Here is a 27,771-nt window from a genome sequence, read left to right as displayed (position 1 = left end):
GGTAACCGGACCGAATAGGTCGCCGATTCACGGTTCAACAGGTTGAACCGGCCGGTCCGATTTTGATAACCATGCATTAGCTTCAAAATCATCTCAAATCATTTCTTTCTCCCAATACTAGAGAGCTTTCTTGTGAGTTGTGAGTGTTTTGTAAACACCTGTAAATTTTCTCTCTTTAGTAAAAGATCTGCAGCAGTCCGGAGACGTAGGCATAATTGGCTGAACTCCGTTATCAATTTCGGGTATTATTTTTCTGCTTTTATTTCGTATTCTCACTAATATGGTTATAGGAAAATTACTCGTTTTTTCCCAACAACTGATATCAGAGCTTTTGGTGGTTAATTTTGTCGATTTTTCTAGGAGATTACTATTCACATGAATAGTAAATTTTGTGAATAGTAAATTTCATGAATAATAAAATTTTATCGGCGATACGAATTTATCGACGGAGGTGTTCTAATACACAATGATTCACAAGAATTGTCAAAAAATGATACAAAAGAAGCCAGATTCGAGTGAGAACGATGGTTGCAAACGAATGAAAGGTGAAAATTGAGAAGTTTGATGGTGCAAACTTTGGCTTTTGGAAGATGGAGATTGAAGATTTTCTATACCAGAAAAATCTATACCAACATCTCTTAAGAAAGCAACCAGAGGGCATGAAGAATGAAGACTGGCTCTTCTCGACAGACAAGCCCTCGGAGTTATCCGACTGACATTATCCCGCAATGTTGCTTTCAACATAGCAAAGGAAAAGACTACGACGAGTCTTATGGCGACTCTCTCCAGTATGTATGAGAAGTCATCGGCCTCAAACAAAGTTCACTTGATGAGGCGATTATTCAATTTGCGGATGGCGAAAGGGGCATCAGTGGCTCAACACCTAAATGAACTCAACACAATCACAACCCAGTTGAGTTCCGTGGAAATTGAATTCGATGATGAAGTTCAAGCTTTAATTCTCTTATCATCTCTACTAGACAGTTGTAATGCTACTGTTACAGCAGTCAACAGCTCATCGGGAAACATTAAATTAAAATTCGTCGATGTTCGAGATCTGATATTGAGTGAAGAAATTCTATGGAGAGAATCGGGTGAAGCATCAAGCTCCTTAGCCTTGTACACGAAGTCTAGAGGGAGAACTTCAGAAAGAAATTCAAATCGTGGCAGATCGAAATCCAGAAGGGGAAAATCAAGAACATGAAAGAAAGATTTTAACTGTTATAATTGTGGCAAGAAGGGTCGCTTTAAAAGAGATTGTTGAGCACCGAAGAAAAATACCGGCGCACATGAATCTACCAACATAACAGAGGAGATAGGTGATGCCATAATTCTAAGCATCAACAGTCCGATTGAATCATGGATCTTGGATTCAGGGGCATTTTTCCACTCCACACCATGCCAAGAAATCATGGAGAACTATGTCAGTGGTGATTTTGGGAAGGTTCAACTAGCTGATGATGAAACCTTGAAGATCGTCGGAAAAGGAGACATCCGATTAACGTTGTCAAATCAGACCACCTGGAAGCTGAAAGGAGTGAGACATATTCATGGCCTCAAAAGAAATTTGATTTCTGTAGGATAGCTTGATAGAGAAGGATATAGTACAACCTTTTCAGGCTGTGAATGGGAGATTACCAAAGGAGCACTCGTCATTGCTCGTGGTAAGAAGACCGGTACTCTCTATGTAACTTCAAATTTAGAGAATATCATTGCAGTAGCAAATGCTAATTAAAAATCAAACATATGAAGCCAAAGGCTTGGCCATATGAGCGAGAAATGGATGAAGAAACTTTTGTCAAAAGGGAAGCTGTCAGATCTAAAGAATATAGATGTCGGACTATGTGAAGATTGCATATTTGGTAAACAAAAGAAAGTCGGTTTTGCAAAGATTGGCAAGACACCCAAGGCTGAAAAGTTAGAGTTGGTTCATACTGATGTATGGGGACCATATCCAGTTCCATCTCTTGCAGGCTCACTATATTATGTCACCTTCATCGATGATTATACAATGAAGGTGTGGGTTTATTTTCTGAAGAAGAAATCATAAGTCTTTGATATCTTTAGAAAATGGAAGGTCATGGTGGAAAATAAGACTGGTTTGAAAGTCAAGCGGTTGAGGTCTGATAATGGAGGAGAGTATAGAAATAGTAGATTCAGAGAATTTTGCGTAAATAATGGGATCAAGATGGAGATAACAGTTCCCATGACACCACAGCAGAATGGCGTAGCAGAGCGCATGAACAGAACTCTGAATGAACGTGCCAGAAGCATGAGGATACATGCCGACTTGCACAAATTACTATGGGCTGAAGCTATCAACACTGCAGCTTACCTGATCAACCGTAGGCCCTTAGTTCCCTTGGATGGCGGAAGACCAGAGGAAGTTTGGAGCAAGAAAGAAAGAAATCTTTCACACTTAAGAGTGTTTAGTTGTATTTCTTATGTATACATAAATTCTGCTGAAAGAAGTAATCTTGATGCCAAGTCCAATAAATGTGTCTTTTTTGTTATGGTGGTGATGAGTTCGGTTACCGGTTTTGGGACTATGAAAATCGGAAGATCATCAGAAGCAAAGATGTCATTTTCAATGAGAATGTGATGTAAAAGACATGTCAACCATAGAATCAAGTAGATCCAATACCGAAGCTGAAACAAAGAAATTTGTTGAGTTTGAGGAGATTTCTAGAAATGATATTCAGATCAATCCTGAAGCAGTTCAAGAAGAACCAGGCACACCAGAACTGAAATGCTCATCCAGAATTCCTAAACCAACACAACGTTATTTGCTTTCTTTGCACTACTTGTTGCTGACTGAAAATGGTGAACTAGAGTGCTATGATGAAGCAATGCAGTTGGAGGATTCAGTCAAGTGGGAGTCTTCTATTAAAGATGAGATGGACTCGCTTATGTCAAATCAGACGTGAGAATTAGTTGAATTACCACCGGGCAAGAAATCGCTCCATAACAAGTGGATTTACAGGATCAAAGAAGAGCACGATGGGAGCAAACGCTACAAAGCAAGATTGGTTGTCAAAGGTTTTCAGTAAAATGAATGTATTGACTACAATGAAATTTTCTCTCCAGTAGTGAAACTGTCTACAATCAGACTGGTGTTGAAAATTATAGCTGTAGAAAATCTATATCTTGAGCAGTTAGATGTAAAGACAACTTTCCTTCATGGTGATTTGGAGGAAGAAATCTATATGAGGCAGCCAGAAGACTTCGTAAAGGCAGACACGAAAAACCTAGTATGCAGGTTGAAGAATAACTTGTATGGTTTAAAACAAGCTCCTAGACAGTGGTACAAGAAGTTCGATAGTTTCATGAGTAACAGTGGTTTTACTAGATGTCAAGCAGATCATTGTTGCTACATCAAGAAGTTCGACAACAACATCATTATTTTATTGTTGTACGTTGATGACATGCTCATTGCTGGTTCAGACATGCAAGAAATTATAAACTTAAAGCAAAAATTGTCGAAGCAGTTTACAATAAAAGATCTGGGTGCTGCAAAGCAGATTCTTGGGATGAGGATTAAGAGAGACACAAAGTTGGGGACTTGATGTTATCATAGGCTGAGTACATCAACAAAGTATTATCCAGGTTAAACATGCAAGATGCTAAACCAGTAAGTACACCTATAGCTGTTCATTTTAGACTCTCCAAAGTACAATCACCAAAGATGGAGGAAGAACGTGCACACATGGTGAAGGTGTCGTATTCCTCAGCAATTGGAAGTCTGATGTATGCCATGGTTTGTACTAGACCAGATATTGCTCAAGCAGTGGGAGCTGTTAGCAGATACATGAATAATCCGGGCAAGGTACACTGGGAAGCAGTCAAATGAATCCTCAGATATCTGCGGGGTACTACAAACAAAGCACTTTGTTTCAAAGGTGGACATAAAATATTGACAGACTATGTAGATGCTGACTTAGCCGAAAATGTTGACATCAGAAGAAGCACTATAGGGTATGTCTATACTCTAGGAGGTACCGCAGTGAGTTGGGTTTCTTAACTACAGAAGATAGTTGTTCTCTCCACAACTGAAGCAGAATATGTTGTTGTTACGGAAGCCAACAAGGAGATGGTTTGGCTCCAAAGTTTCTTGGAAGAGTTAGGTAAGAAACAAGAAAACAATGTCTTGTATTGCGACAGTCAAAGTGCTATCCATCTAGCGAAGAATCCGTCTTTTCATTCCAGGACGAAGCACATACAATTGCGATATCATTTTATCCGGTCTCTTCTGGAAGATGAGATTTTGAAACTTGAAAAGATTAGTGAAGCTCAAAATCCGGCATACATGTTAACAAAGATGGTGACTATGGAAAAACTGAAGTTGTGTTCAGCTTCAGTAGGCATGCTAGAGTAACAAGACCAGAAATATTGCTGCATTGATCGAGGTGTGAAGACAACTTAAAATCAGTCTTCAAGTGGGAGATTGTAAAGTCAAAAAGGGTGTGCCACCTATTTTCAACAAAGGGGCACCGAATTCGGTGCCCAATTTTGTTGAAAATAGAAATAGGGTTAATTACATTTTAGTTCCTACACACTTTGGGGTATTTACAAGATTAGTCCTTAAGCTTCAACTATAAATACCATAATCCATTTAGGTTCAAAATCATCCCAAATCATTTCTTTCTCCCAATACTAGAGAGCTTTCTTGTGAGTTGGGAGTGTTTTGTAAACACTTGTAAATTTTTTCTCTTTAGTAAAAGATCTACAGCAATCCGGAGACGTAATTGGCTGAACTCCGTAATCAATTTCAGGTATTATTTTCCGCTTTTATTTCGTATTCTCACTAATCTGGTTATAGGGAAATTAATCGTTTTATTTCCCAACAGGATATTATACAAATCTTGTTAAGATATCATGCTATACAACAACACGGTTGAATATTGAGAATGGGAATCCTTATGACTTCATGATTTTTCTCTCTCTTCTTTTCTCGTTTTCTTGATGAGTATAATACAACAAAAACCAATAATTATGAAAATCGATAAAATTTAATCATGTCATGAATGGCAAAGATACGGTTTGTGAACATCTATGATAACTTGCAACATACTATCATTGATAGAAATATGATTTTATGATAAGAGGCGAATTTTTAAAATTGTAGGAATGAGAGAATTTATAAAATTATAGGGAAGAAAACATATTAATAATAGAAAATACAAAGAGGAAAAAATACTTAAAATATATAATAATTAATTTTTTTTAAGGATATGATTATTCTCAGCAATATTCCTCGATCCATATTTGATCCTCGATGACTCAACCCTTTAACTCACCACTTCAACAACACTTACAACCATACCTCACCCGGAACCCCATCAACAGACAACCGACAGCCACGAGGGAACTCACGACAAAAGAGAAGAGAGAACCAGCATCAGCTTGCTGGAGATCACCCACTAATTTCATACCATCAAACATCACCCAGCAAGCCCGAGCTATCACCATCATTGCTCTTCTGGAACCTACCATCATCACGTCACTGCCATTTTCACCACAAAAAGAACAGAACTCATGCCACAATGTTTCTGCCCGAGCCTTGCCTCAAAAACTACCACGAGCTCAGACGTTCACCTTCACAACATTGCATTCACCCCACATTCTGCCTTAACTAGAAGCACAATTTCACCATCATTACCACATCTTCTTAGACCTGCCACTTACTACCTCGTTGCCCCTTGACAACCATCCAAGCCACCACCCAATCAAAATTTGGGTGGGGACGAGATTAATTCTCCCTAAACTTGAATTTAAATTCACATTAATCCAATCTGAACTTTAAATTTCATTAAAAATCTGACCTTATTAAAATGATCCAGTTGATTACGTATTTTTTGTGGCCATCCCTAATCTAGGGGTGTAAACGAGCCGAATCGAGCTCGACTATTGTTGATCTCGACTCGACTCGAAAACTCGCGACCTTAAAATTTTTAAGCTCGACTCGAACTCGAAATCCTAAACTGAAGCTCGTGAGCAACTCGAAATGAAAAAAAAAATCTTAAACTTAACAAGATTGAATTCTCAAACTCAAACTCGAACATAAACCTTAAATACATGAAAACCTTACTGTATTTTTTAAAAACAATCAACACATAAATGTTAATATTATTAATAATTTATTTTAAAAAATAAAATAAAATCTTAATATATTATATTTTCGAGCTGCTCACGAGCTTTTCGAGTCGAGTATCAAGTAGCTCGTTTCAGCTCGTTAAGAATTCGAGTCGAGCTCGACTCGAGTCCATTCAATTTGAGTATTTATCGAGCCTTGACCGAGTCGATCTTGAGTAGCTCGCGATCTGTCTCGTCTCATTTACAGCCCTACCCTAATCTCACCCTCGTACCAAGCTATCAATGATGTATTGTCAACCATAACCAATCGCAATATATCTATATAACAAAAGATTTAGAGTTTGAAATATCCACCATCATGATTCAATCTTTGGAACAATTGCTATGGTGGCTTCATCTTCAGTTTATGGACCACTTTATTCTCTTATTTTTATCTTCTCCTTTGCAGCGAAGCCATAAATCTTTTTTTTGTGTGTATAAATGTTGATTTATTCATCCAAAAGAACTTCACTATACATACCATTTACAAACAAGGAAAAGTAAAAAAGGCAACACCTATAAAACCATAAGCCAACGACCCACTCTGAAGCAAGCGCAGAGGAAGGAGTAGCAACCTTAGTACACCCCCTCAATCTCAACCTAACAGTATGTTTTACAAGCCATAAATCTTCAATAATGCCAACATGTTTAAATCTGCAAAATTCAATTATCTCCATCATAACATCTCATCAAATTCTCAAGTCTCTTTTGAGAAATTCACCCCCCCCCCAATTCTCTCTCTCTGATTTTAGCAATAACCTTCAACTTGTATGCAATTATTTTCCTGTTTAATGTTATAATAAGGTGTCATTATTTTCTCTAGGGTCTAAATGTGCCTTCAGTCATAGCCCACCACCTAGGAAGTTGAGTATAAAATTTGACTCTCAAAGGAGTATTCCGATATCACTTGTAATAGGGTTATTATTTTTTTCTCAGAAGACATATTTAATAGAATATACAATGCCATTGCTCTTAAACCCAACAATCCTCCTTTTTTTTCTTTTTGATGTGAAATTAATATTCCCACTTCTCCAAGACGTGATACAAGGAGACTGTTCTTAGAAATGCGATTAAATCGAGGGCCTGGGCTAGCACAAATGTCCCACAGATATTGCATGCTTATAAATTATCCAAATTCTTTGGATAGTGATCATCATTTTAATTGTGATGCTAATGGTAGCGGTATGACGGAGTCACACCTTGTTGAGGGTAGATACCTACCAATACTAAAATTTGAATTTCTTTTTGTTATTTATTTATTTTAAAGACGTTGTCAATCTTAAACTTTTATTTATATATACTCCGTTCAAAAATTGTATTATTAACGCAGGTATACTTACCCTAAAAAACATTTATGAACAAGCCAGTAGACTATGCTAAAGAATGATAATGGTGGCAGTTCGCTTCATCCAAATTCGTGTAGAAAAGAACATTTGTGATTACTATATTACAGAATAAAAACACAACCCCTATCGGGCAAGGGCGATAGACAACACGACGGACAGTATTAGCCATCCCAACATGAAATATCCCACCAATCTCGTCGGCCCGACGTCCTCCGGTTCCTGTCACACAAAACTCTCATTATGATTTGAAACTGCTAATTATAACTGACTAAGAACAAACGAAAACAAACTCGTTTGAAACGAAAATGGTTGATTACCCCTGGTGGAGGGTCCTCCGTGGGAGTTTGGGTGATATCCACCTCAAAAGGCCAGGCATATCTATCTGGGTTTTCACTTCTTGTCAAGCTCCAGTCATAAAGCCTTCTTTCTTCCACCGATGACAAAATCGAGTATGATTCCTAAGAAAGAAATGACGTTTGTAAGCTTATATACAATTACATATTAATGTTTGTAAGCTTCAAAGACTAACTTTTAAGAGATCCATTTTCTTGCTGAGATCTTCTTCATCCAGCCCCTGATTCAGGAGTTCGTCAACCTTGTTTCTGAAGGACACTGTGACCTGAAAACATGGAACCCTAAGTATAAAAAAAGAAGGAATTTAGCAGATGAGACTACATGTTATAAGTGATTTGATTAAGGACCTGTTCATAAGAACATCCTCTTTGAAGGCCAAGTCTACCATAGTGATCGACATCTGTTATTGCTGCATGCTAAAAGTAAAACCTCATCAATTGAGTGCAGTCTTTTTCCCAGAAATAATATGAATGCATAAGGATTAAATGCTAGTCCTATAAATTATATAAATAAGCGAAAAGGGTTGATCATGATTTACCGATGCCACGAAGAGCTCGTTCAACATTAAGAGCAGAGATTAGAGAAGGAGGTCCTTTAGGAGTTTCATCAATGAATTTTTCTGATTCTGTTTCAGTGGCTGGTGTCTCGGATGATACATCACCGGAGCTCCTGATGCTCAGTATTCTTCTCTTCTTTATAGAAAAGTTGGTAGAATTTGAGAATACGGAGGAGCTTTTGCGCGCTGGGGCATGAATGTTGTTGCCAGAAATGTAGAGTGTTGCAGCAGTGGTTGATAGAGCCATCACTTTGTTCACAATTTTCTGGTTCTCTAGTTTTCCAATGCTTTTTCTATTCGACGGGCACAGGAGATAAGACGTGAGCTTTTAACCAAAGGATCATTATCTTCTCAAAGAACGTGACAAATATTTATATATATGTGTATAAATATAAAACTTTATATTAAATTATTTATATGAAAATACTTATATATAATGTATTAATATACAGAACGGGTATATGACTGGTGCAGAGCATTATTCCAACGCATCAAGGAACTGGGTTCTGCTTCTTACAATACCTAATATGCATCTGTGAAGGCGTCAATCCTTGTTCCATTCTCCTTCCCCCACAAATCTCCATCAATTCCGTAACATGAGCTTCCGCTTCCTTTAATTTCTCAGCGGGATCTGAAAAGTCTATCGATCTCTGAGCAGATTTCTCCATTTTCTGCATCTTATCCAACAATCCTGCCATCCCTTTCTTCTTCCACTCATCGGCGATATTCTCTTGTAACCCAATCAAGCTACGGGCCTTGGGAACCGGGAAATTTGTGGGCAAACTGTTCCTCTCTTGACAGGGTATTGCGGCCACCAATGCCCACATCACAAAAATCATGATCAACGTGGACTTTAATTTCTCCACTTTCTCTGTTTTCCTCTTTGATTCCCCACTACGAGTCTGCACCATCACATTCTTTCTGAAGACCAAGTATGGACTTTACTTTCAGTTCCATTTAACTCTTGTTATTGATTCTTCTACAGAAATGCATATTGGCAAATTGATGGTCATGCGTGACATTTGGCAATAAAGCTCAAGAATATGAAGCAATGCCCATCTTACATTAGACTTAACAAGTTAAAATTAAACGAAAGGTCCAAAACATATTGCTACATAGGTCTCAACTCTTAAAAACAAAATAATAAGTTTAAATCTGAAAATACTCTCCATCAATGTTAGATTACAACAACTAAACCGCTTCATTACGACTCTTGTCCTAAGCTCCGGTAACAGAATCAGCCCATTCCATCCCTGGTTGAAACCAAGATAGAATGAGATCTAATGGCTTCATATCAGGTACTTGTATTCGATGCCAGAATGCTGTCTTCCATACAACTCTCGGCAAGAAGTTCGATTTCGAATTAAACTATGATGTACAACAACTACCTATGATTCATGTTTCTTCCCTTTTTCAACCACCTTGAGTAACCATTTTCTTCTCAAATGGGGATCTCTGCGATACAAGTTTCAAGTGATTAAATCCTAAAATTTATAATTTAAAATAACTACTAGGACAATCTGAGTTATTCACACAACAATTGCAAACGAGTCAAAGAGGACGTATCTATACATAAGATGAATGGTAATGGTGATATAATTAATAAATATAGTGTTTATTGTTCATAGTTGCATAAGCCCACCTTGTAAGAAAGGAGTGCAATGGGGATGCTTACCTATGATATAAATCACTCTTCATCATACAAGCAATAATATGATCAAGTAGTTGCATATGTTGCGTCGGGCCTGTCTTGATTGACTTGGTTGAGATTCACATGTTGGGGAAGGAGATTGTATCGTATACCCAGCTCCTCAAAAATTCTCTTCAACTCAAGGACCAGTTCAGTTCGACGCCTGTTCTTCTCTCTAAAGTCCTGGAAGTTCATCGTGTGATTGCAAAAGAGAGCCATCTTTAACTTATTGACATTCTCGATTTCCCTCACCACCACAAGGTGGTTAGGATGCCACAGGGCATTGGCTTCCAAATGCCTGATTAGACATAACAGCAGAGATAATATGAATTTATAGACCGAATGAACTGGGAAATGGGAATGCGAAAAGAATAAGTTCCGATGATAATAAAAGTCATACTCAAAGATTGAGATCCAAATATTGCTTGTTTCGATATTTAGCTATCAAATTACATGCTTTGATCTTTAAACTATGTGTAAGTTATTTGTGCCAGTTAAGGTGTCAAACCTCGGGGACACCTGCATGAAGCTATAGCAATGTTTGGTTTTCTCATAATCAAACATTACATGGATTAAAGGTAGGATAAAGCTACAGTCAACTTACTTCTTTATTTCTTCTTTCAGCCTGCCTATTGTCTTCGCTGGGGTCATAAAATCAATCGAGAACTCTATCGTATCACTCATATCTGGGCTTCTGTAATAGTTGCTGATGGGTTTTGTAGCCAAAACTGAATTTGGGTAGTACACCTTTTCATTATCAAGCTTCAAGAAGACTGTCGTTAAAATATTCATCTCCTCGACCAGCAACTGTGAGTTACCAAGTGATAAGCATAATTAGTAATCTTTTCCAGACATGTATGTAGGAGTAAGTCTTTTTCAATTGTTACCTGAACACCATCAACCACACAACGATCGCCGACATCGAATGGATGCATCACAAACACGAATATGATAGCTTCAAATATAGTCTTGCAGGTGTTTCCAAACATAAAAACTGCCACTACAAGCTGCGATGAAAGTAGCAAAAGCAGTTTTGTGGTTGCAATTTCCACCAAAAGAAGCCATATGATAATAGCAGCAATGATTACGATTGCCGACACAAGTGTATTCAACTGCTTTACTGCTGTTTTGGTGTCACGCAAAGCATATCCTAGTGTTTTCCGACCCTGGTAAACTTTTATCTGCATGAAATAACAAATACGTGCATGTTAATCAAGAACCCTTATCTTCAGGGATGGCTTTCCTTCATCACAGCAAAGCTATAATGTCGGGATTGTGTTCAAGCCATCAAAACCCAATTATGAGACAGCAAAGAGTGTATTTCATAAACCACATAATTTTCTCAGTATAAACACTTGAAAACTATGTTCGGAACAAATTCTTTTCACCAAAATCTACAACAATGAAGACATATGGAAAGTATGCACTCCATTAGAAAGATGTCCTGTTACAGAAATGGAGTATATTTTGACTTCCAAATGTAAATCAAAAGCATAAAAAGCACTAGAGTAGTTAGATGATCTTTGCTCCTTGTTGCCAAGAGTATTAAATTTTTTTTGTTTAAGTTACTACTGTCAAAACATTTAACTTTCTTCCTCAATCTAACTAGTAAAATTTGCCGCAGAACAACATATGGCATATGGGGTTCCAGAAAATAACAGGAAATTTTGTTTCTCATACTCATTGTCGCATACTTGCATAAATATAAAAAAGTTCAAAATGTTACTCAAGATATTGGATTCATATAGAGCTCTTAGCATCTTACCACCCAGTTTGTGAAACTTTTTCTGTCAATTTTACCAGTGCTCGATCCTTCAAACAAAGGTAACACAAGATCCACTTCCTCCTTAATCATGAATCTTAAGAGGTCATCCTCATCAATGTAACTGACCATAACGAGCATCAAGTTAGAGTATAAAATTTATTTTTATTTTTTAAAAAAGAGTTGGCAGGAAAATCACTAGAAGCATCATGGAAGGCTGATTTTTCTCACCTGCGATTGTGATCACTATCATGTCGGGTTACATTTGCAAAAATTTGATGAGCAACATATTGTGCCTCCTCCTCATTGGTAATTTCATTATCTGCTTGTTCGCCACCGTCATCAAAAGCACATTCCTCTAATGTGTTGGAGACTGTGGAAAGCCCTGAATTCGTGATAGCATCTACTAGCACCTTCATATGCCAAGCCGAAACTTTTTCTCGCTTCAACCTATGGACCTTCCCCATGTCAATCAACCTTTTTGTTTTAGGTTCCTTACCCTTTTTTGCATTGCTAACAATCAACTGAGCTGGTTGTTTTTGAATCCCATCAATCTCCATAAATGGTGGTCCTGAAAGGGTCCTAAGCACATAGTGATGGAAGACGGATTCTTGTATTCTGTCAAAGAATTTGTTCATATGGAAATTCGAAGCCATTATCTTTAACGACAAAGTCTTCAACAACCACAAAAATGCTCCAAAAACTATGCTTACTAAAGTCCAGGTTAAATAATTGAGAACTTTTGTTGCAGTCTTCGATCTCTCAACATCAAGAAACAGAAGAACCCAAGTAGCAAGAACTATGCTAAGCCAAATAAACACCTGAACACTCTTCTTCAAACCATGAACAAAATACAGCACTTTTTTCCGAAGCAGAAAGTTAATCTCGATCAAGAAAACAACCAGAAGCATAAACCAACGAGTAACCAAAAAACCACAGAATATAACCACCACAAGTACACACAACTTCCAAATTTCCAAACCCCATAAGAGGATGTTCTTTTCTTTACCTATAGTTAAGCTAGTTATTAAGCAGCCGAGTAGCAACACAAATACAAACCACTGAATCACAACCTTGGGTTTCACTCCATTTAGCTTCTCTTTTTGCAGTTTAACTTTCTTAACTATCTCCTCATTTTCATCTTCCTCAGTGGAGCCTCTAGAGGCCATTGATAATGTTTTCGATATGGCAGAATCCGTCCTAATACTTCTAGCCGACTTATTATTAGGGGAGGACTTATTGATGGAGGAGAGTCTATAAGGTGAATTACCACCAACTTGTTCTTGATTACCTAAATTATTGTCTTCTTGATCAGATTTAGGGACATAAGATTGTTCTCCGAACCTAGACTTGGGTTTAGCAAATGACCTTCGTCTAAGAAGAAGCTCATTACCTGCAATTGGGGTTTTAGGTGGCTTGTTTGCAGTAGGACCGGCAGTAACAGCGCTAGATTCAGCCAATGCTTTATTGTGTGAACCTTGAGAATTAAACTTAGGGTCCAATGCCTCTGCTTCTTTTGGATAAGACCCTTTTGAATTTTCTTCGCCGGAGACATTAATCACCACTTGTGTTCCTCCATTTTTTCCCTCCTCGGCCATTGCTTTAGTTTTCCGTCAAAACTCTGGTAAGGGAAAGAAAAAAAAATATGAAGCAAAGAACTTGGTTCCACTTACAAAACAGAATCAGGTTAACGTTTAGGAACAAATGAGGCAAACTTCGCATTTAAAAATACGACCTTTCTTTTACGACATCTTAACAGCTGTTAAAGTAGCGTCGAAAATCTTATTAAATCAACGGCAACTAATAGAAAACTTTTTAACTAAAAAAGAAGATTATTATTCAGCTTTAGCGTTAAAAAGAGTTGGGTGCACTTTACCTCGGATACAAGGTTTCCAGAAAGAATAAGCAAGCAAAGAATCACCAGAAAGAGTAAAAACAAAGAATCAAGAGTTCATATCACAAGCAAGCGCAATGAAACCAAACAAAGAGCGGGAAAAAGGATGAAACAATCTACATGAAACAGACCACGATGGAGATATATCCGGTTCAGACAGTGAGTGTTATAGTATAGTATATAAACTGACGATTGAAGTCGTTAGTCAGTTTGTATTTCTGTTAAAATAAAAAAAATATAACAGAAATACAAACTAACGACTTCAATCGTCAGTTTATATACTATAACAGTGAGACCATGCACTCGCACAGCATGAAGCCCAAAAAAGGGGGGGAAATCAAAGAAAAATGGTAAACGCTGAAGAGGGTGGGAAAATACAGATTTTGAAACAGTCAACAAGGGAGTCAATTATTTTTTTTAAAAAAACAAAGAATGAAACCTCAGGTTTTTAAGCATAACAATGGCTATGAACGTAGTTATCGGTGAGAGTGAGCGTAGATGGATCACTATGTGATATTAATCTGTTATCTTCAATGTTACGAACTATGGAAAATTTTATTTATTTTTTATTCATAGACGAGAAGAACCATTGGTTTTGTCTTTTTCCTTTTTGCGAAGATTTAAGCTCTTAATATAGAAAATTAGGGCGGGACTCGGGATTGCTGGAGGTAGAACATGAACAGAGAAAGGGTATATCTGGAAATTCTGATAACAGGTGTTATAATTTTTAGAGTAAACTATGCAAATAATCCCCTATGTTTTTATATGATCGGTTTTGGTCACTAATTTAAAAATTAGGAGAAAATGGTCTCTAACTATATCGATCCGTCTAATTTTAGTCTCTAATATTATTTATCCGTTCGATTTTAGTTCTTCAACGGTTAAAATATAATAAATAAATCCACGTAAGTCACTAGTCGTAAGTGACATGAAATGAAAATTTATTAAAAATCCCAAAAGCCCCCAAAATCCCAAATAACTCAATGTCTGAGTACTGCTTCATCGTCACCAATGTTGTCCTTCTCACCATCGGCCATGGTGGTTTTCTTGGTCTTAGTGTGGGTTGTTCGCTTTCTTTATCATGATCATTGTATTCCTTATCTTGCACACAATTCTCCATGTCCGAGTACTGCTTCATTGCCATCAAAACGGTCCTTCTCATCGGTGATCATGATTCATGACTATGCATGTGCTCTAATTTTCGTAAGCTTTTCACTTCCTTAGTAAAGCAATTTCAAAGCTTCTTCCTTTTGTGCAAGGGCGTCTTTGAGCTGGGAATTTTCTTCTCTGGCAATGCTAGATGCTTCTTTGGCTACATTTGCTTTATTTAAGGCCTGTTTCACTATGTCCCTTAGTCTCTGAATCTCTTTCTTGGATCTATTGATTGTTTCCCAGCTTCTTTAAGTGATTTCTGCAATGCTTTGTACTCTTCTAGCGCGACATCCCTTAGCCTCTAACCTTAATCTCGTCGCAATGTTCTTTGGTCGACCAACTTCTCTCTTCTCTTTCATGCATGGTTCCTCCACGTTCTTTAGCTTCACCTTAAATTCCTCAACTTCCCGTTTTGTCGTCTTAAGCTCTTCCTTTGTTACTTTGGTTTGGTTCGATTCAATAATCATTTCCTTTAATGCCATAGCTAAATCATCCACGGCTTTCTTGTCGTTCTCCTAGGCTTAGAAGATGGCTAGATTCTTGGCCTTCCTTGTGATCTAGCCAAGTTTGCTTTAACCAATCGAAGCTCATGCTCGAGGGATTCAACCAAAGAATGGTCATCACTTGTGGACCTGTGTGAAGCAACATCGGGTGAGGTCTCGAGCAAGGATTTGATTTCTTGCCTGGATTCTTTGAGTGAAACATTGGTTTTCTCCAACTCTCTAGTTTGAGCCAACAACGCATCATGCATACTCTTTCCGGACTGCTTGGATTTTGCAAGCTCTTGTTTCAAGGATTTGATGTACCTTCACTTCAGTGTGGATTCATATTTGAATCATATTTTCCATCACAACTCACAAAACTCAATTGGATTTGTTTGAGTTTTTTTTTTGACTGTTCTCATTTCTGGGTTTTGCTTGGTTTGAATTGGAGCGTGAAAGTGCTTCAATTTTGGTTTCTTATCCTCGTTTGCAGGTTATGTAAGAAGAAAAAGAAGAGGAGGAGGAGCATGTGAAAATCGGAAGGATTGATAATGTTAGGGACCATTTTCTTTTAATTTTTAAATTGGTGAACAAAGTCGGTCAGACCAAAACATAAGGGACTATTCACATAATTTACCCTAATTTTTAAAATTTACTATATTTTAATAATTTATATCATTAATTTATCATAAAATAATCATAATAATATTGTTCCATTGATGTTATGACATATTTTAAAATGATTAATTTTTATTTTGATTAAAATCTTGAGATTAAATTAAAAAATTTGTTTTTGTTAGTGTGTCACATTATTGATGTAATGAAAGTCAATATACGATCATTTTATGAAGCTCATCAATCGACTTTAGTGATTAAGGGAGTATTGTTCTCCCTAGAGATTTCAAGTTTGAGAAGTAACGTCTGTAGGGGGTGTGTGCGTTTATTGTCAATTGGTTGAGAGAATTCTGAATAGATAATTTCTTGTAATCATAATGTAAGTGGTTAAAATATAATTTCTCAAAGTTGAATGATCAAAATATAAAAAAATTAAATAAAAGTGACAACAAGAGTAATTTGTGTGTGCGTTTATTGTCAATTGGTTGAGAGAATTCTGAATAGATACTTTCTTGTAATCATAATGTAAGTGGTTAAAATATAATTTCTCAAAGTTGAATGATCAAAATATAAAAAACTAAATAAAAGTGACAACAAGAGTAATTTACCCTAAAAAAGAAAACATGGAGGTAGACTGTAGTGAAATGTAATCAGGATACTGAAATTATACTAGTTGTATAATGGAAGGGATGCTAGTGTAGGGAAGAATACTGCACTAAGCAGTACTTTTCTTTGAATCTGATTTGGAAATTTGACAAAGTGGATGTGATGCTTGCAAAGGCTGGTCTAACAGAAGCGTCTTCATCCCATGACTGGCAAATCAACTCAATCACCTCTCCCAATTCGCCATTGTCTTCTGGTAGTGCTGGCCTTAGCTTTCCTTCTCCAACCTCCATGGCAATCTAATAACAACATCCAATGGATATGTGTTAAGGGCTATAACACTTCAACACCAGAGAAATAATGTCAATGGATAATTGATTGTTTACCATGGCTGGTCCATAATTTGTCTCAATATAAGGATGATTTCCGGTGATGAGTTCATTGAGAATGATCCCGAAGCTGTAGACATCGGACTTTTCATTGTAAGGCTCACATCTGATAATCTCTGGTGCCATGTAAACATAAGTTCCCGTTTCTCCAGTAAGTGCCATTTCTTCGTCGCTTAAAAACCGAGCATGTCCGAAATCGGCCACCCTGATATGCTTGGCATCGTCCAGGAAAATGTTGCTAGGCTTCAAATCACGATGAATGACTTTGGGTTTTTGTTCATGGAGATATTGCATTGCTTGTGCAATCTCCACTGCTTTGCTTAATCTCTCTTCGAATGGAGGAAGCTGTGTTGCTCTGCCTTTTTTCCGGTTGTTTCCAGGCCCATGCAACCAATCCCTTAGTGTCATGCTCAACAACTCTGTCACTATCCAACCTCGCATAGGCGGCTCAAGGCATGCCCCCATTAGCTGGAGTATAAAGCGATGGCGCTGCTTAGATAATGTCTCAACTTCTTGAGCAAAAAACGCTACACCATTCTCGTTGTTTTCAAAGAAATCGGGGTATACACGCTTCACTGCGACTTCAATGCCTCTCCATATGCCTCTGTATATGTCTGCAGTGCTCCCTTGACCAACTTTTTCTTGCAACTCAATCTGCTTCAATGATCAAACTCATAAAAAGTTTGGTTTTCAACATTTACAATATTCACTTCAAACATTACTACCTCGAGAGGGTTGATGAACCATCCATTCAACTTGGCTTGATCGATGAGTAGGCCTATATCGGATTGGTGAGAAGCTGAGGCAGGGAGTTGAGGAGCGCTGGTATTGACATCGAGGACAACATCCCGAGAAATAGGAGATTTGCGGTTAATTATATGGTCCAAGAATCCTTTATCCTGTGCTATTTGAAGACTGTACCTTAAATAGTCTTGTGTTCTCTCCATTTTCATTTTGTACATGGTCCGGATTTCTTTCTGTTTCTGGACCTCCTTTTCAAGCTCTGCCACCTTCACCAAAGCCCAAAGCACACATAATTATGAAAGCACATGCATCGTGGATTCACCTAACAAATAAAAGTGTGGTCCGAATACCTGCTTCTCTAATTTGGAGTTCGGGTGATTCGAACGTTGTTGCGTTCCTTGTTGCAGCCGATGTGGGTTCGCGGAGGCAACCGACCCTTTTCCCAAACAATCATTAAAGCTAAAGCAGAGTTGCCTAGATGGTGTAGCCTTTTCCGTTTTAACCAGGGGTCTCGTTGTTACAAGAGCTTGTTGATGATGCGATATGGTGTCCCTGTTCTGCTCTGGGGTACCCGAACTCGAGTTCATTCTATGTCTTTATTAATGATTTTTTTTGGCTTGGTTAAGCTGATTATGGTGTAATGGTGGTTATAAACTGGTTTAATACTTGTTGTTTTATGGTAATTAAACGACAGTTTTTAGACGGATTTTCCAATGGACTAGAGGGTAATTTTAATTGTAAAGTGGGATTGAAAGAGTCCTTGTAATAAGTAGAGGGTTCGTTTTCCTATGATCTTCAAGTGACGATGAAAATAATGAAATGTTGATCCGTCATTCGTCAGGCGTGGTCACCTAAAAAAATCATTTTCAGAATCCGTATTACCCTGCGAATTCTGAAAGCGTGCGTGCCTGCATGGATACCGAAACTTAATGCAATTCTTGCGTTCGAATTCTTACCATTGTAAATCGAATAAATTAAATTAAGAAGATCATTTTTATTTTTACAACATTTTATCTGGATTAATCGATTAACAGATTAATAGCACTGGTTATAAAAAAAACTTAATATAACATTATCCTTGTTTGTTGCTCCCAAATCCCTCCTGTCTTGTATATTACTTCATTATTTTCTTATATTATTATTTGATCTTGATGGTTACTCCGTTCGTATTTTTCCCTTTATTGTTAAGATTGAATCTTTGGTGGATCTAACATGGATCGTACCCACTGCACTTGTTTTACTTTTGTGGATGAAAGACTAAGGAAAAGGAAAAGGTGGGTAATGAAAACTTATAAAATCTCTGTCATTTTCTACCAAAGCAAATAATGAAGTTGCAGAGGCGGATTCCATTGCCAACCTACACGAGGTTTTGCTAAGTTTGAAATTTAGTTCTGCAGGGGGTTGGTTCCACTTGAACATTAAGAACGGTGCTTAAATTATTGAACCATTCAAGAAGGTTATTTAGCAGCTTCCAAAATAATCGGCATTTGATGATTAAAACAATGGGGGTCTCTTGTTTTCTTTATGGCAAACAACAATGAATTCTCTTTATGTAATAAACCAACAAATTTATTACTATTTACGATTGAAATAGATAAGATTATAAGATTTATTTACTTTTACGTAATTATATATTAAATATTTCCTTATGCTTTTTATTATGATTCGTTTTAATTAAGAAAATATCTAAAATTTATTTTGTTTTTTTAATCGGATGCAGCACAAATTTTAATATTGGTTATCAACAGTTGCTAATTATTATTTTTCTTATCTTTTTTATACTATGTTATTTGTTTTTTTTTTCAATTTTAAATAGAAATCTCTGTCATTGTAACACACTTTTCTCTGATTTTGTGGTAGGCTTTTTCTCTGTCCTTGTGGCATGCTCCTTAGGACTTTTGGCACTTTTTTCACAGAACTCTATGGTCGTGTTAGTTCTCGCACAAAAACCCCCCATGATATTTGTTTTTTGATTGATTTGTCAGTGTTTACGTATTGTTAGATCATCTCTTTGGTAAAATATTATTTGCTGATATTGAACGTATTGTCAGAATTGTGTAGCGAAGCAGCATGCAAAATTATGTGGTTCACTCACCACTCCTTTACCACTTCGTAAAGCATCTCGTTCGACAGAGACAATGAATTTTACGAAGGTTATTAGATTCTTTTGATGTTGAACGTCATTCTCAATGAAATATTTAGTATTTTTTCGTATCTTTAAATTTAATATTTTTATTTTGTGTATAAATTTTTTAACTATCGTCCTCATTTTCTTTTCTATGTTTAGGTACGTTGTACTTTTAATTATTTTTATTATTAAGATCCAGTTGCCGTCGTAAAAACATATATTTAAGTTCATATGAAATTGAACACGATTAAGCTTTTAGCAGATGTTGAAGGAATACACCCTGGAAGAGAACCCTAACTATTACTTTTATAAACCCATTGGTGGTTGGTTGGTCTGTCTTTTTCATGCCTTATACGACACACAGAAAATTCGAAACTCGAAGCTAATCCGATTCTCCATTAATACAACCCTTCCTACCAAAATTTGAAACACAAATGAATTAATAGTAATGATAGACACAACACGAAGCTAATAAATAATTTTAAATACCAATAAGATAAACGGACACAACATAATTATAAATCTTCTCATCACTGCTGGTAGTAACTTCGTCGGTTCTTTCCCACTACGCAGAATCTCTAACAACTGATAGATTCTTAACTAATGCTATATTTAATCAATGAAGCTTTTGTTGCAACTACTTTCGACCTTCCCCCCTCAAACCCTAAAGTGAAACAGTGCATTAAAATATAATAAACAACGAATTTCTCCGCCTACAGCTCTTGAAAATAAGTTACAAATCCACTGCCGCCTTAAACAACCAATCTAATGATTATTTTATATAATTATATATAAATAATATTATTGATGGTAATAACATTTATCTAAAGCAATAATTATCGGTTCCGTGGAAAGACCCGTCCTTTTTGACGTTGCCAACTCTAATTCCATTCTCACCACGTGACACGTAGTACTGCTAATGGTGCGTTTATAGGCAATCATAAAAGTTCACTTACATTAATATAAACTGAGAGATGAACACTTTTTTAACTTCAAACTTAATTGTTAAAAGTTGGTTAAATAGTCACTATCTCTTCTTATTCCATTTCAGTGTTTCCTCGTCCAATTTCATTTCATTTTACCGACTTCTTGGAGGTTGCCAATAGCAAAATTGCTATATTAATAATATATATATATATCATAGTTATTTTGTATACTGTTAATGAAGAGGATAGTTTCACAAATATAGTTAAAAAGATGATAATTGTCCTTATAATATATCTATTTTTAATATATATATATATATATATATATATCATTATTTCAAGAGTTTATGATCTTCTAATTTCATTAACAGTACATGAAATAATATTTTTTTTCGACGAACACCACTTGTCATCATTGTTAACAGTGGTGGATCTATGTGTACGCCAGAGTGGACGTTGAAATTTGAATTTTTTATGTTAATTTTTACTAATAATATCCTGTCTGAAATTTTATTTGTATCCGCCTTATACAAAAAATTTCTATTACTAATACATATATTATATCGAAATATATTTTTGGATCCACCATTGAATTTGTTAATGTTCGTTTACTAATACGTATTAGATTTGAGTTATATGATTGAAAAATAAATAGAATTTGGGTTTATTGATTTATCCTATTCCGATACTTAACGTAGTTCATGTCATTATCAAAGACACAAAAATCTTAGATAAGGGGAAAAAAACCGAAAATGGTGAATCTAATTTAATTTGTGTAAGTGGATTCACAAATAAGAGGAAGAGGCTTGAATACACAATGTTCAAGAAAGAAAGCAAAAGAAACCTCCTAATCAACTTTCGCTATTCCCATGGGGGGGGGGGGGGAAGAAGATCTGCCTTTGCCTTTACCGTCACAATCCACACACACATCGCTGTCTTTCATTCATTCGAATCTTTCATTTTCCCACTCTTTTCTCTTTTTCTTCGTTCCTTGTTCCATCCAATGCCACTGTGAGAATCTCTTCAGTTCCAGATCATGATCAAAGAGTTCACAGATCCCCATTTCTTACTTTTTTTCAGGAAAAAAAGGACCAAAATCCATGCTTCCCTTCCCTTTTTCATGTTATACTTTGCCTTTATTTTTCACGTCTTACATGCTACCTTTAGTTTCCCGTTTCACTTAAACAACGATTCTTGTAAGTATGCCCAAAATGGAAATGAAATTCACTGGATATTTACACCAAAATTTGGCCATAAAACAATGCATAAACAAGACTGGAACAAAAAAAAAGTGAAAATTAACTATGCTATCAAGCCATTAGCAATGGCCCGATTTGTTTCTACATGAGTAGTTTCATACACTGGAAGCTCTTCTCTGTACCTGTTGTTACCAATAAGAACCAGATGATCTAACTCGAACAAATCCGAACTCGAATAGCTCGCTGCATCCTCATCATCTTCATCCATCTCCTCCGTAACATAATGACTGCGACTGTCCCTTGATATGAAGTCGTTCTTGCTCTGGTTTAGATGATATTCTTTCAAAAACTTTGCAGCCATTTCTTCCACTCGCCTAGCTTTTTCCATTACTTGAAACATTTTCTCTTCTTCGACCTTTATCAAAGGCGATTTCTGAATTTTCCATACGGCGGGGGCCGTAACCGACACTGTATTCGACGAGTCTTCTTCTTCGTATAAGCGTTTTTGCCCACATGGTCTGCAGTCTTCATCAACGATCACACTCACCGGGCAGAATCTAACAGTTCTTTTTACTCCTTTACGCAGCCTTTCTCTCGTGGAAGATGAGTTCTTGCTTAGACATGATCTTGAAAACGAGGAAGCTGAAGAACAAGTTGAAACCTGGTTGGACTTCAATTTCCGTTCATCATCACAGCTTAGGATCGAAGATGGAGCACCCCTTGTTTTCTTTGAATTGCTTGTTGTGAACAGAGAATTGATGAAACTCGTGATTCGGCCGCCTGGTGAAATGGGCTGTTTCACCTTCTTTTGATTGCCGTAAATTTTGGTGGCTCTTGATTTTGAACTGGAGAGACTTTTGTGGGACTTTGGTGTATAGTCGGAGGCTGAACTATAATGATAATCATCGAGCATATGCGACTGTCTCTGTTCGTAAAACAAAGTCCTCTCTGTTTTGACTGGTTTCTCCGACCGAACCGACACGCCGGTCCTAACAGGTTTCGGCCTTGATGTTACAAAGCATGATGATTTGGATTTCGTAACATACATAGACTCAGTGTCGGACGATGAGAAACCACCGGAACTGGAATCAGATGAGGTGGAAGTGGAGCTGAAGAAAACCGCATCATGGTCATGATCATATTCATGATGTGATTTCCTTTGGAAGCGAGAGAAAACCTGTTTCGTGCCTGCATTCGCCTTTTGATTAACTTTCTTTTCCATCCATTTCTGGATCGAACAAGCTTGTCGGATACTCGACATCTCTTCATCTCCTTCCTCACCATGGCCTCCACTTTTGTTGCATTTCATGGTACCTTTGCTCTGTTTCTTTTGCATTGTTTCCCTGTAGAATTTCAAGTCGCCATTTGTGGTGTCACCATCATCGATGGAACGGCAGATTTTGTCAAGCAGAGTAGAAGAAAAGGATGGGTTATCTCTCTCATGCCTGTGCACTGTTTTCTCCGATCTGTACATGGCTTCTCGATTCGTAAAAATGGGCTCACAAAATGAACAGAGAAACTGTTTTTTATATATATATAAATAAGCGAGAGAGCGATGAGAGAGCAAAATTGCAGAGCTTTGAATTGAAGATTGAAGTGAAGGGGGGAACAAAAGCTTGGTACTATATAAAGGTATTTTACATCTTACTAACAATGGAAGGCTATTACAGATTGTCATCTGTATACGTGGCAGTCCTCTGCCATTTTCCGCTAATCCCATATTAGCCCTTCCATCCTCATTCACTTTGAATTTTGGACCGTCTGATCAAATCCATTGCAGAAGGAGAAGGGTCTATCAGCCTTTGCGTGGGTCCGTATGTTCTTTTAGGAACAGATAATTTATTGGGTATTTTTCAAAAAAAGCAATCTTGGGTAAACTATATAAATATATATATTATACAAAAGTATAAAATATAATATTAAAAAAGCTAACTTTATATAACATAAATTAATCATGTATGTTTTAACTTTTGTATGAACCGTTAAATTGAATTGAATTGAATTAATTGAATTATATTATACATGTTTATATTATTGGGGAAAGTGCATAAATAATCTTCCTATTATAAAATATTGTTTTGTTGAATCTACTTATTATTAAAAGTTATAAAATGATTCATTAACTATAGAAAATTGTTATTAAAGATTACAAAATGATCAACCAACTAATCTTTATGTTCCAAACTCATATTTTACCATATCTCAGTTAGTAGATTAATGTCCAACTCAGACTACCGTTATTTTTTTAGCAGAAAAGGAAGAGCTTGGAACATAATGAATAGTTAGATGATTATTTTGTAACTTTTAATAGTCGAGAGTCTCAACAAAACAATTTTCTATAGTCATGAGACCATGTAATAACTTTTAATAGTTATAAAACTCATCAAAATATCTTATAGTCAGTAAATCATTTTTTTTGGATAAGTTAAATTCTCTTATTATCCAGGAAGCAGTCAAAAACTGCTATAAAAAACAACAAAGTTACAACCCAGACAACCGAAAAAACTTAAATTCCCCAAGTAAGGCAAAGTGTCTGGTTCACATTATCACAATCTCATCTACTCTCCCCCTAACACCTCTAAATTACCTCCAGTTCCTCTCTTCCTATACATAATGTATATGGGCACACCAAACCACACGAAGGATGTATACCAAGAGCGATCTGCCTTTGAGCCTAGAGGTAGCCCAAGCAAGCTCTCCACTTAAGCTGCCTACAAACCTGTAGATTTTGCATAACCTCAAAACATCCTCCCAAACCTTTATAGAGAAAACACACTCAAAGAAAATATGATCGTGAGCATCATTCCTATCTCCATTGCAAATCGTACAACCTTCATCCACATTGATTCCTATTCTTATGAGTCGATCAGTAGTAGGCAGCTTGTTAAGTGCTGCCATCTAAGCAATAGTAGAGTGCTTGGGAATGTTCATAGAGAACCACATTAACTTCTTCCACTCCACATTGTCATTCTTTTCCCTCATCTCACCCCACAACTATCTCATTGTTATCCTTCCACAGTCAACACTCCCAACAAATAAAGGCCAAGCCTCAGTCCTCAACCCAACACCTTTCTCAAGATCTAACTGAAATGAGGTTTATAAACTACCTGCTAGAAATCCTGGCCCTTGAAAACATAAGCATTAATCCATGCCACCCATAAAGAACCATCATTAGCTAGTATATTGTTCATCAACATAAGAACACAAGCTTTGTTCCAACTCTTTAAGCTTTTAACTCCTAATCCCCTCAGACTTAGGAGCACAAATACAATCCCACTTCACCTTAACACCCTTAGCAGGAGTGTCATCACCCTTCCTAAAAAATAAAGCACAAAGCTGATCCACACGCCTGATGACAGCAGAAAGCATCCCCAACTGGCTGAACCAGTAATTAGATATGCTAAAGAACACACCACCAATCAATTGAGCCCTTCCATCATAACTAAGCCATCTGTTGGACACCATTACCCAATTCTAGCCTTAATTTTTTCTACCAAACAAGTATAATCCCTCTCAATCAACTTTTTAGGGACTAATGAGACCCTAAAATACCTTACAGATAATGCATCAAGCTTGAAACCAGTTACCTCATACACAAAAGCTAATTGCCCCTCAGTCAAACCAGAAGAAAATAACTTTGACTTTAACGCATTCAACCTCAAACTTGAAAGTTCATAGAATTTATCCAACACACATTTAATTCCCAAAATGGAGTCCATGTTACCTCTGCAAAAAATCAATAAATCATCTGGGAAGCACATATTAGTTAGCCCTAACTGTTTACACTTAGGGTGATAAGAGAAAATCTTCTTTGCAGTACCCTCATCTAAAAGCCTAGATAACACATTCATTGACAGTACAAATAGGTAAGGGGATAATGGATCCCCCTACCAATGCCCATTCTACCCCTAAAATATCCAACCAAACTCTCATTAAAGGATATGAAATACCTAGAACCAATAATACGGACCTCAATCCACTTCTTCACCTGAGCAGGCAACCCCAAACTATCCAAGACTCAAAGAATAAATTCCAAGCTCAATGAGTCAAAAGTCATCTGCAAGTCAGCCTTAATAACACATATAAGGGAGAGAGCTTTCCTACCATATCCTCTAACCAGTTCTTGGGCAAGGAGAGTGTTGTCCACTATGTTTCTACCCTTATCAAAAGAAGATTTGTTCCTAGAAACCATTCCAGAGAAAAGGTGAGCCAATTTTGTAACCAAAAATCTTTGTAATGGCCTTGTAGATCACAAAGCAACATGAAATTGGCCTATAATCCTTAGCCATATTGGGATTAGGTACCTTTGGAACAAGGGTTATAGTAGTAGAATTAAAAGCTGGATACAAAATGGAAGAAGTAAAATAAATACTTAACAACTGCAGTAACATCCTCCCCAGAATGCTCCAAACAACTTTAAAAAAAATCAGTTGTGAAACCATCAAGCCTAGGGGCTTTGACCTTCCCCTGACTGAAAAAATAGTCTTGATCTCCTCTCTTGTAACCTCCATAGTCAAGTCATTAACAGCCACAGTAAGCAAAGAATGGCTAATCAAGTTTTTCAAAACTCCAGCATCACAGCCCTAAACAATCTCATTAACAACCCCAATATGCTTAGTGAAGAACCTCACCATATTAGAGGATATATCATCAATAGACTCCGGCTTTTCCCCTCCTACAACACTCTAATGGTGTTCATTTTCTTTTTAATTGCAACTTGAGAATAGAAATATTTAGTGCATTGATCCCCCTCTTGAATCCAACTAACTTTGGCCTTCTGTTGATAAAACAAACTTTCAACTTTCTCCAGCTCAACCAGCTTCATTTCCAACACTTTCTTAGCTTCCAAATTAATCTACCCAATATTGGACAGATTCAAAATCTGTTACTCCTCAAGTTACACCCTCTTAGCAACAACTTTTTGAGAGATATCAGAAAAATAATCCCTATTAAGAGATCTCAACACAGGTTTTAACCTCTTTAACTTGCAAAAAAAGAACCTGCATAGGATCACCCTGTAATGGCTCATCCCAAGAATTTTTCACCAACTCTCTAAATTGAGGATGCAAAATCCAGAAATTAAAAAAACATAAAAGGCTTTGGTTTGGAGGTTAAACTCTCCTAAGTGTACCAAGCAGCAACTAAACAATGACCAGACACACCTGGTGCTTGAAACCTACATGAGAATCAGGAAAAAAATATCACACCAAACATCATTACCAAGAACTCTGTCAAGTTTCCTTGCTAAAAAACCAATCTCATACTTATTTGACCAAGTAAAAATAGGTCCAAAATAAGGGTGATCCTCCAACCCAAGCTCCCTCATACAGTTTTGCAAGTCTTCCATATCAGAAGTAACCTGGCTACTGCCCCTTCAAATTGTGAACTTTCACTAATGTTAGCAGTAACATTAAAGTCCCCTCCAACTATCCAAGCAGAAATTCCCACCAAAGATTCAACCAAATGCAATTGTTGCCATAATAGCTTCCTACTAGTTCTATCATTACTTCCATAAACCACATTAATTACAACAAGTTTACCCTCTAAACTACCATGAAGGGAAATAGACTGATAAAAAACATGCAAGATAGAGAGTTGTATCCCTTTCCTCCATATCACCCAAATCCTCCCATTCCCCACATGATCATAGTTCCAACAGTAATTCCAATCAACAATAAATTTAGCAATAACATCATTAGCCTTTTGTTCTCTAACCCTAGTCTCAATCAAACACAAGATTTCAACATGCAGTTTTTCAACCATACTTAGCACCTTAGCCATTTTTTGGGGTGATTAAAT

At 36.8% G+C, this 27,771-nt stretch overlaps 4 protein-coding genes across 5 annotated transcripts; all 4 read right to left on the bottom strand.

Moving 5' to 3' along the window:
* Positions 1-7,512: 7,512 nt before the first annotated feature.
* On the bottom strand, positions 7,513-8,698 carry LOC120218739 (NAD(P)H-quinone oxidoreductase subunit U, chloroplastic). Its single transcript, XM_039215640.1, has 5 exons — positions 8,371-8,698; positions 8,180-8,241; positions 8,008-8,097; positions 7,796-7,936; positions 7,513-7,697 (listed from the first exon to the last, which is right to left on the bottom strand). Exons 1-5 carry the CDS (start codon positions 8,633-8,635, stop codon positions 7,602-7,604), a joined length of 654 nt encoding a protein of 217 aa, XP_039071571.1. The 5' UTR covers positions 8,636-8,698; the 3' UTR covers positions 7,513-7,601.
* An 810-nt stretch (positions 8,699-9,508) lies between these two features.
* On the bottom strand, positions 9,509-13,833 carry LOC120218738 (mechanosensitive ion channel protein 10-like). 2 transcript variants are annotated; one of them, XM_039215638.1, is made up of 7 exons: positions 13,717-13,833; positions 12,072-13,461; positions 11,844-11,964; positions 10,966-11,259; positions 10,683-10,885; positions 10,064-10,376; positions 9,509-9,641 (listed from the first exon to the last, which is right to left on the bottom strand). In XM_039215638.1, exons 2-6 carry the CDS (start codon positions 13,436-13,438, stop codon positions 10,106-10,108), a joined length of 2,256 nt encoding a protein of 751 aa, XP_039071569.1. In that variant the 5' UTR covers positions 13,439-13,461; positions 13,717-13,833; the 3' UTR covers positions 9,509-9,641; positions 10,064-10,105. The 2 variants fall into 2 exon arrangements, with proteins under 2 accessions (XP_039071569.1, XP_039071570.1); XM_039215639.1 differs by having other exon boundaries at positions 9,509-9,646; positions 10,092-10,376.
* Positions 13,834-16,675: 2,842 nt separating this feature from the next.
* On the bottom strand, positions 16,676-18,306 carry LOC120218902 (serine/threonine-protein kinase STY46-like). Its single transcript, XM_039215791.1, has 4 exons — positions 18,070-18,306; positions 17,701-17,985; positions 16,973-17,629; positions 16,676-16,885 (listed from the first exon to the last, which is right to left on the bottom strand). The coding sequence occupies exons 1-4, from the start codon at positions 18,304-18,306 to the stop codon at positions 16,676-16,678; spliced, it is 1,389 nt and encodes a 462-aa protein (XP_039071722.1).
* Positions 18,307-21,988: 3,682 nt separating this feature from the next.
* On the bottom strand, positions 21,989-23,460 carry LOC120218734 (protein BIG GRAIN 1-like B). Its single transcript, XM_039215635.1, has one exon. It carries the CDS (start codon positions 23,444-23,446, stop codon positions 22,076-22,078), a length of 1,371 nt encoding a protein of 456 aa, XP_039071566.1. The 5' UTR covers positions 23,447-23,460; the 3' UTR covers positions 21,989-22,075.
* Between the last annotated feature and the right edge of the window lie 4,311 nt (positions 23,461-27,771).

Source organism: Hibiscus syriacus, unplaced genomic scaffold (genome assembly GCF_006381635.1).
Source record: "Hibiscus syriacus cultivar Baekdansim isolate YM2019G1 unplaced genomic scaffold, ASM638163v2 tig00110201_pilon, whole genome shotgun sequence".
In the NCBI taxonomy this organism is placed as follows: Eukaryota; Viridiplantae; Streptophyta; class Magnoliopsida; order Malvales; family Malvaceae; genus Hibiscus; species Hibiscus syriacus.
The sequence above is the reverse complement of the archived record's forward strand: the minus strand, read 5'-3'. Positions and strand labels throughout refer to the sequence as shown.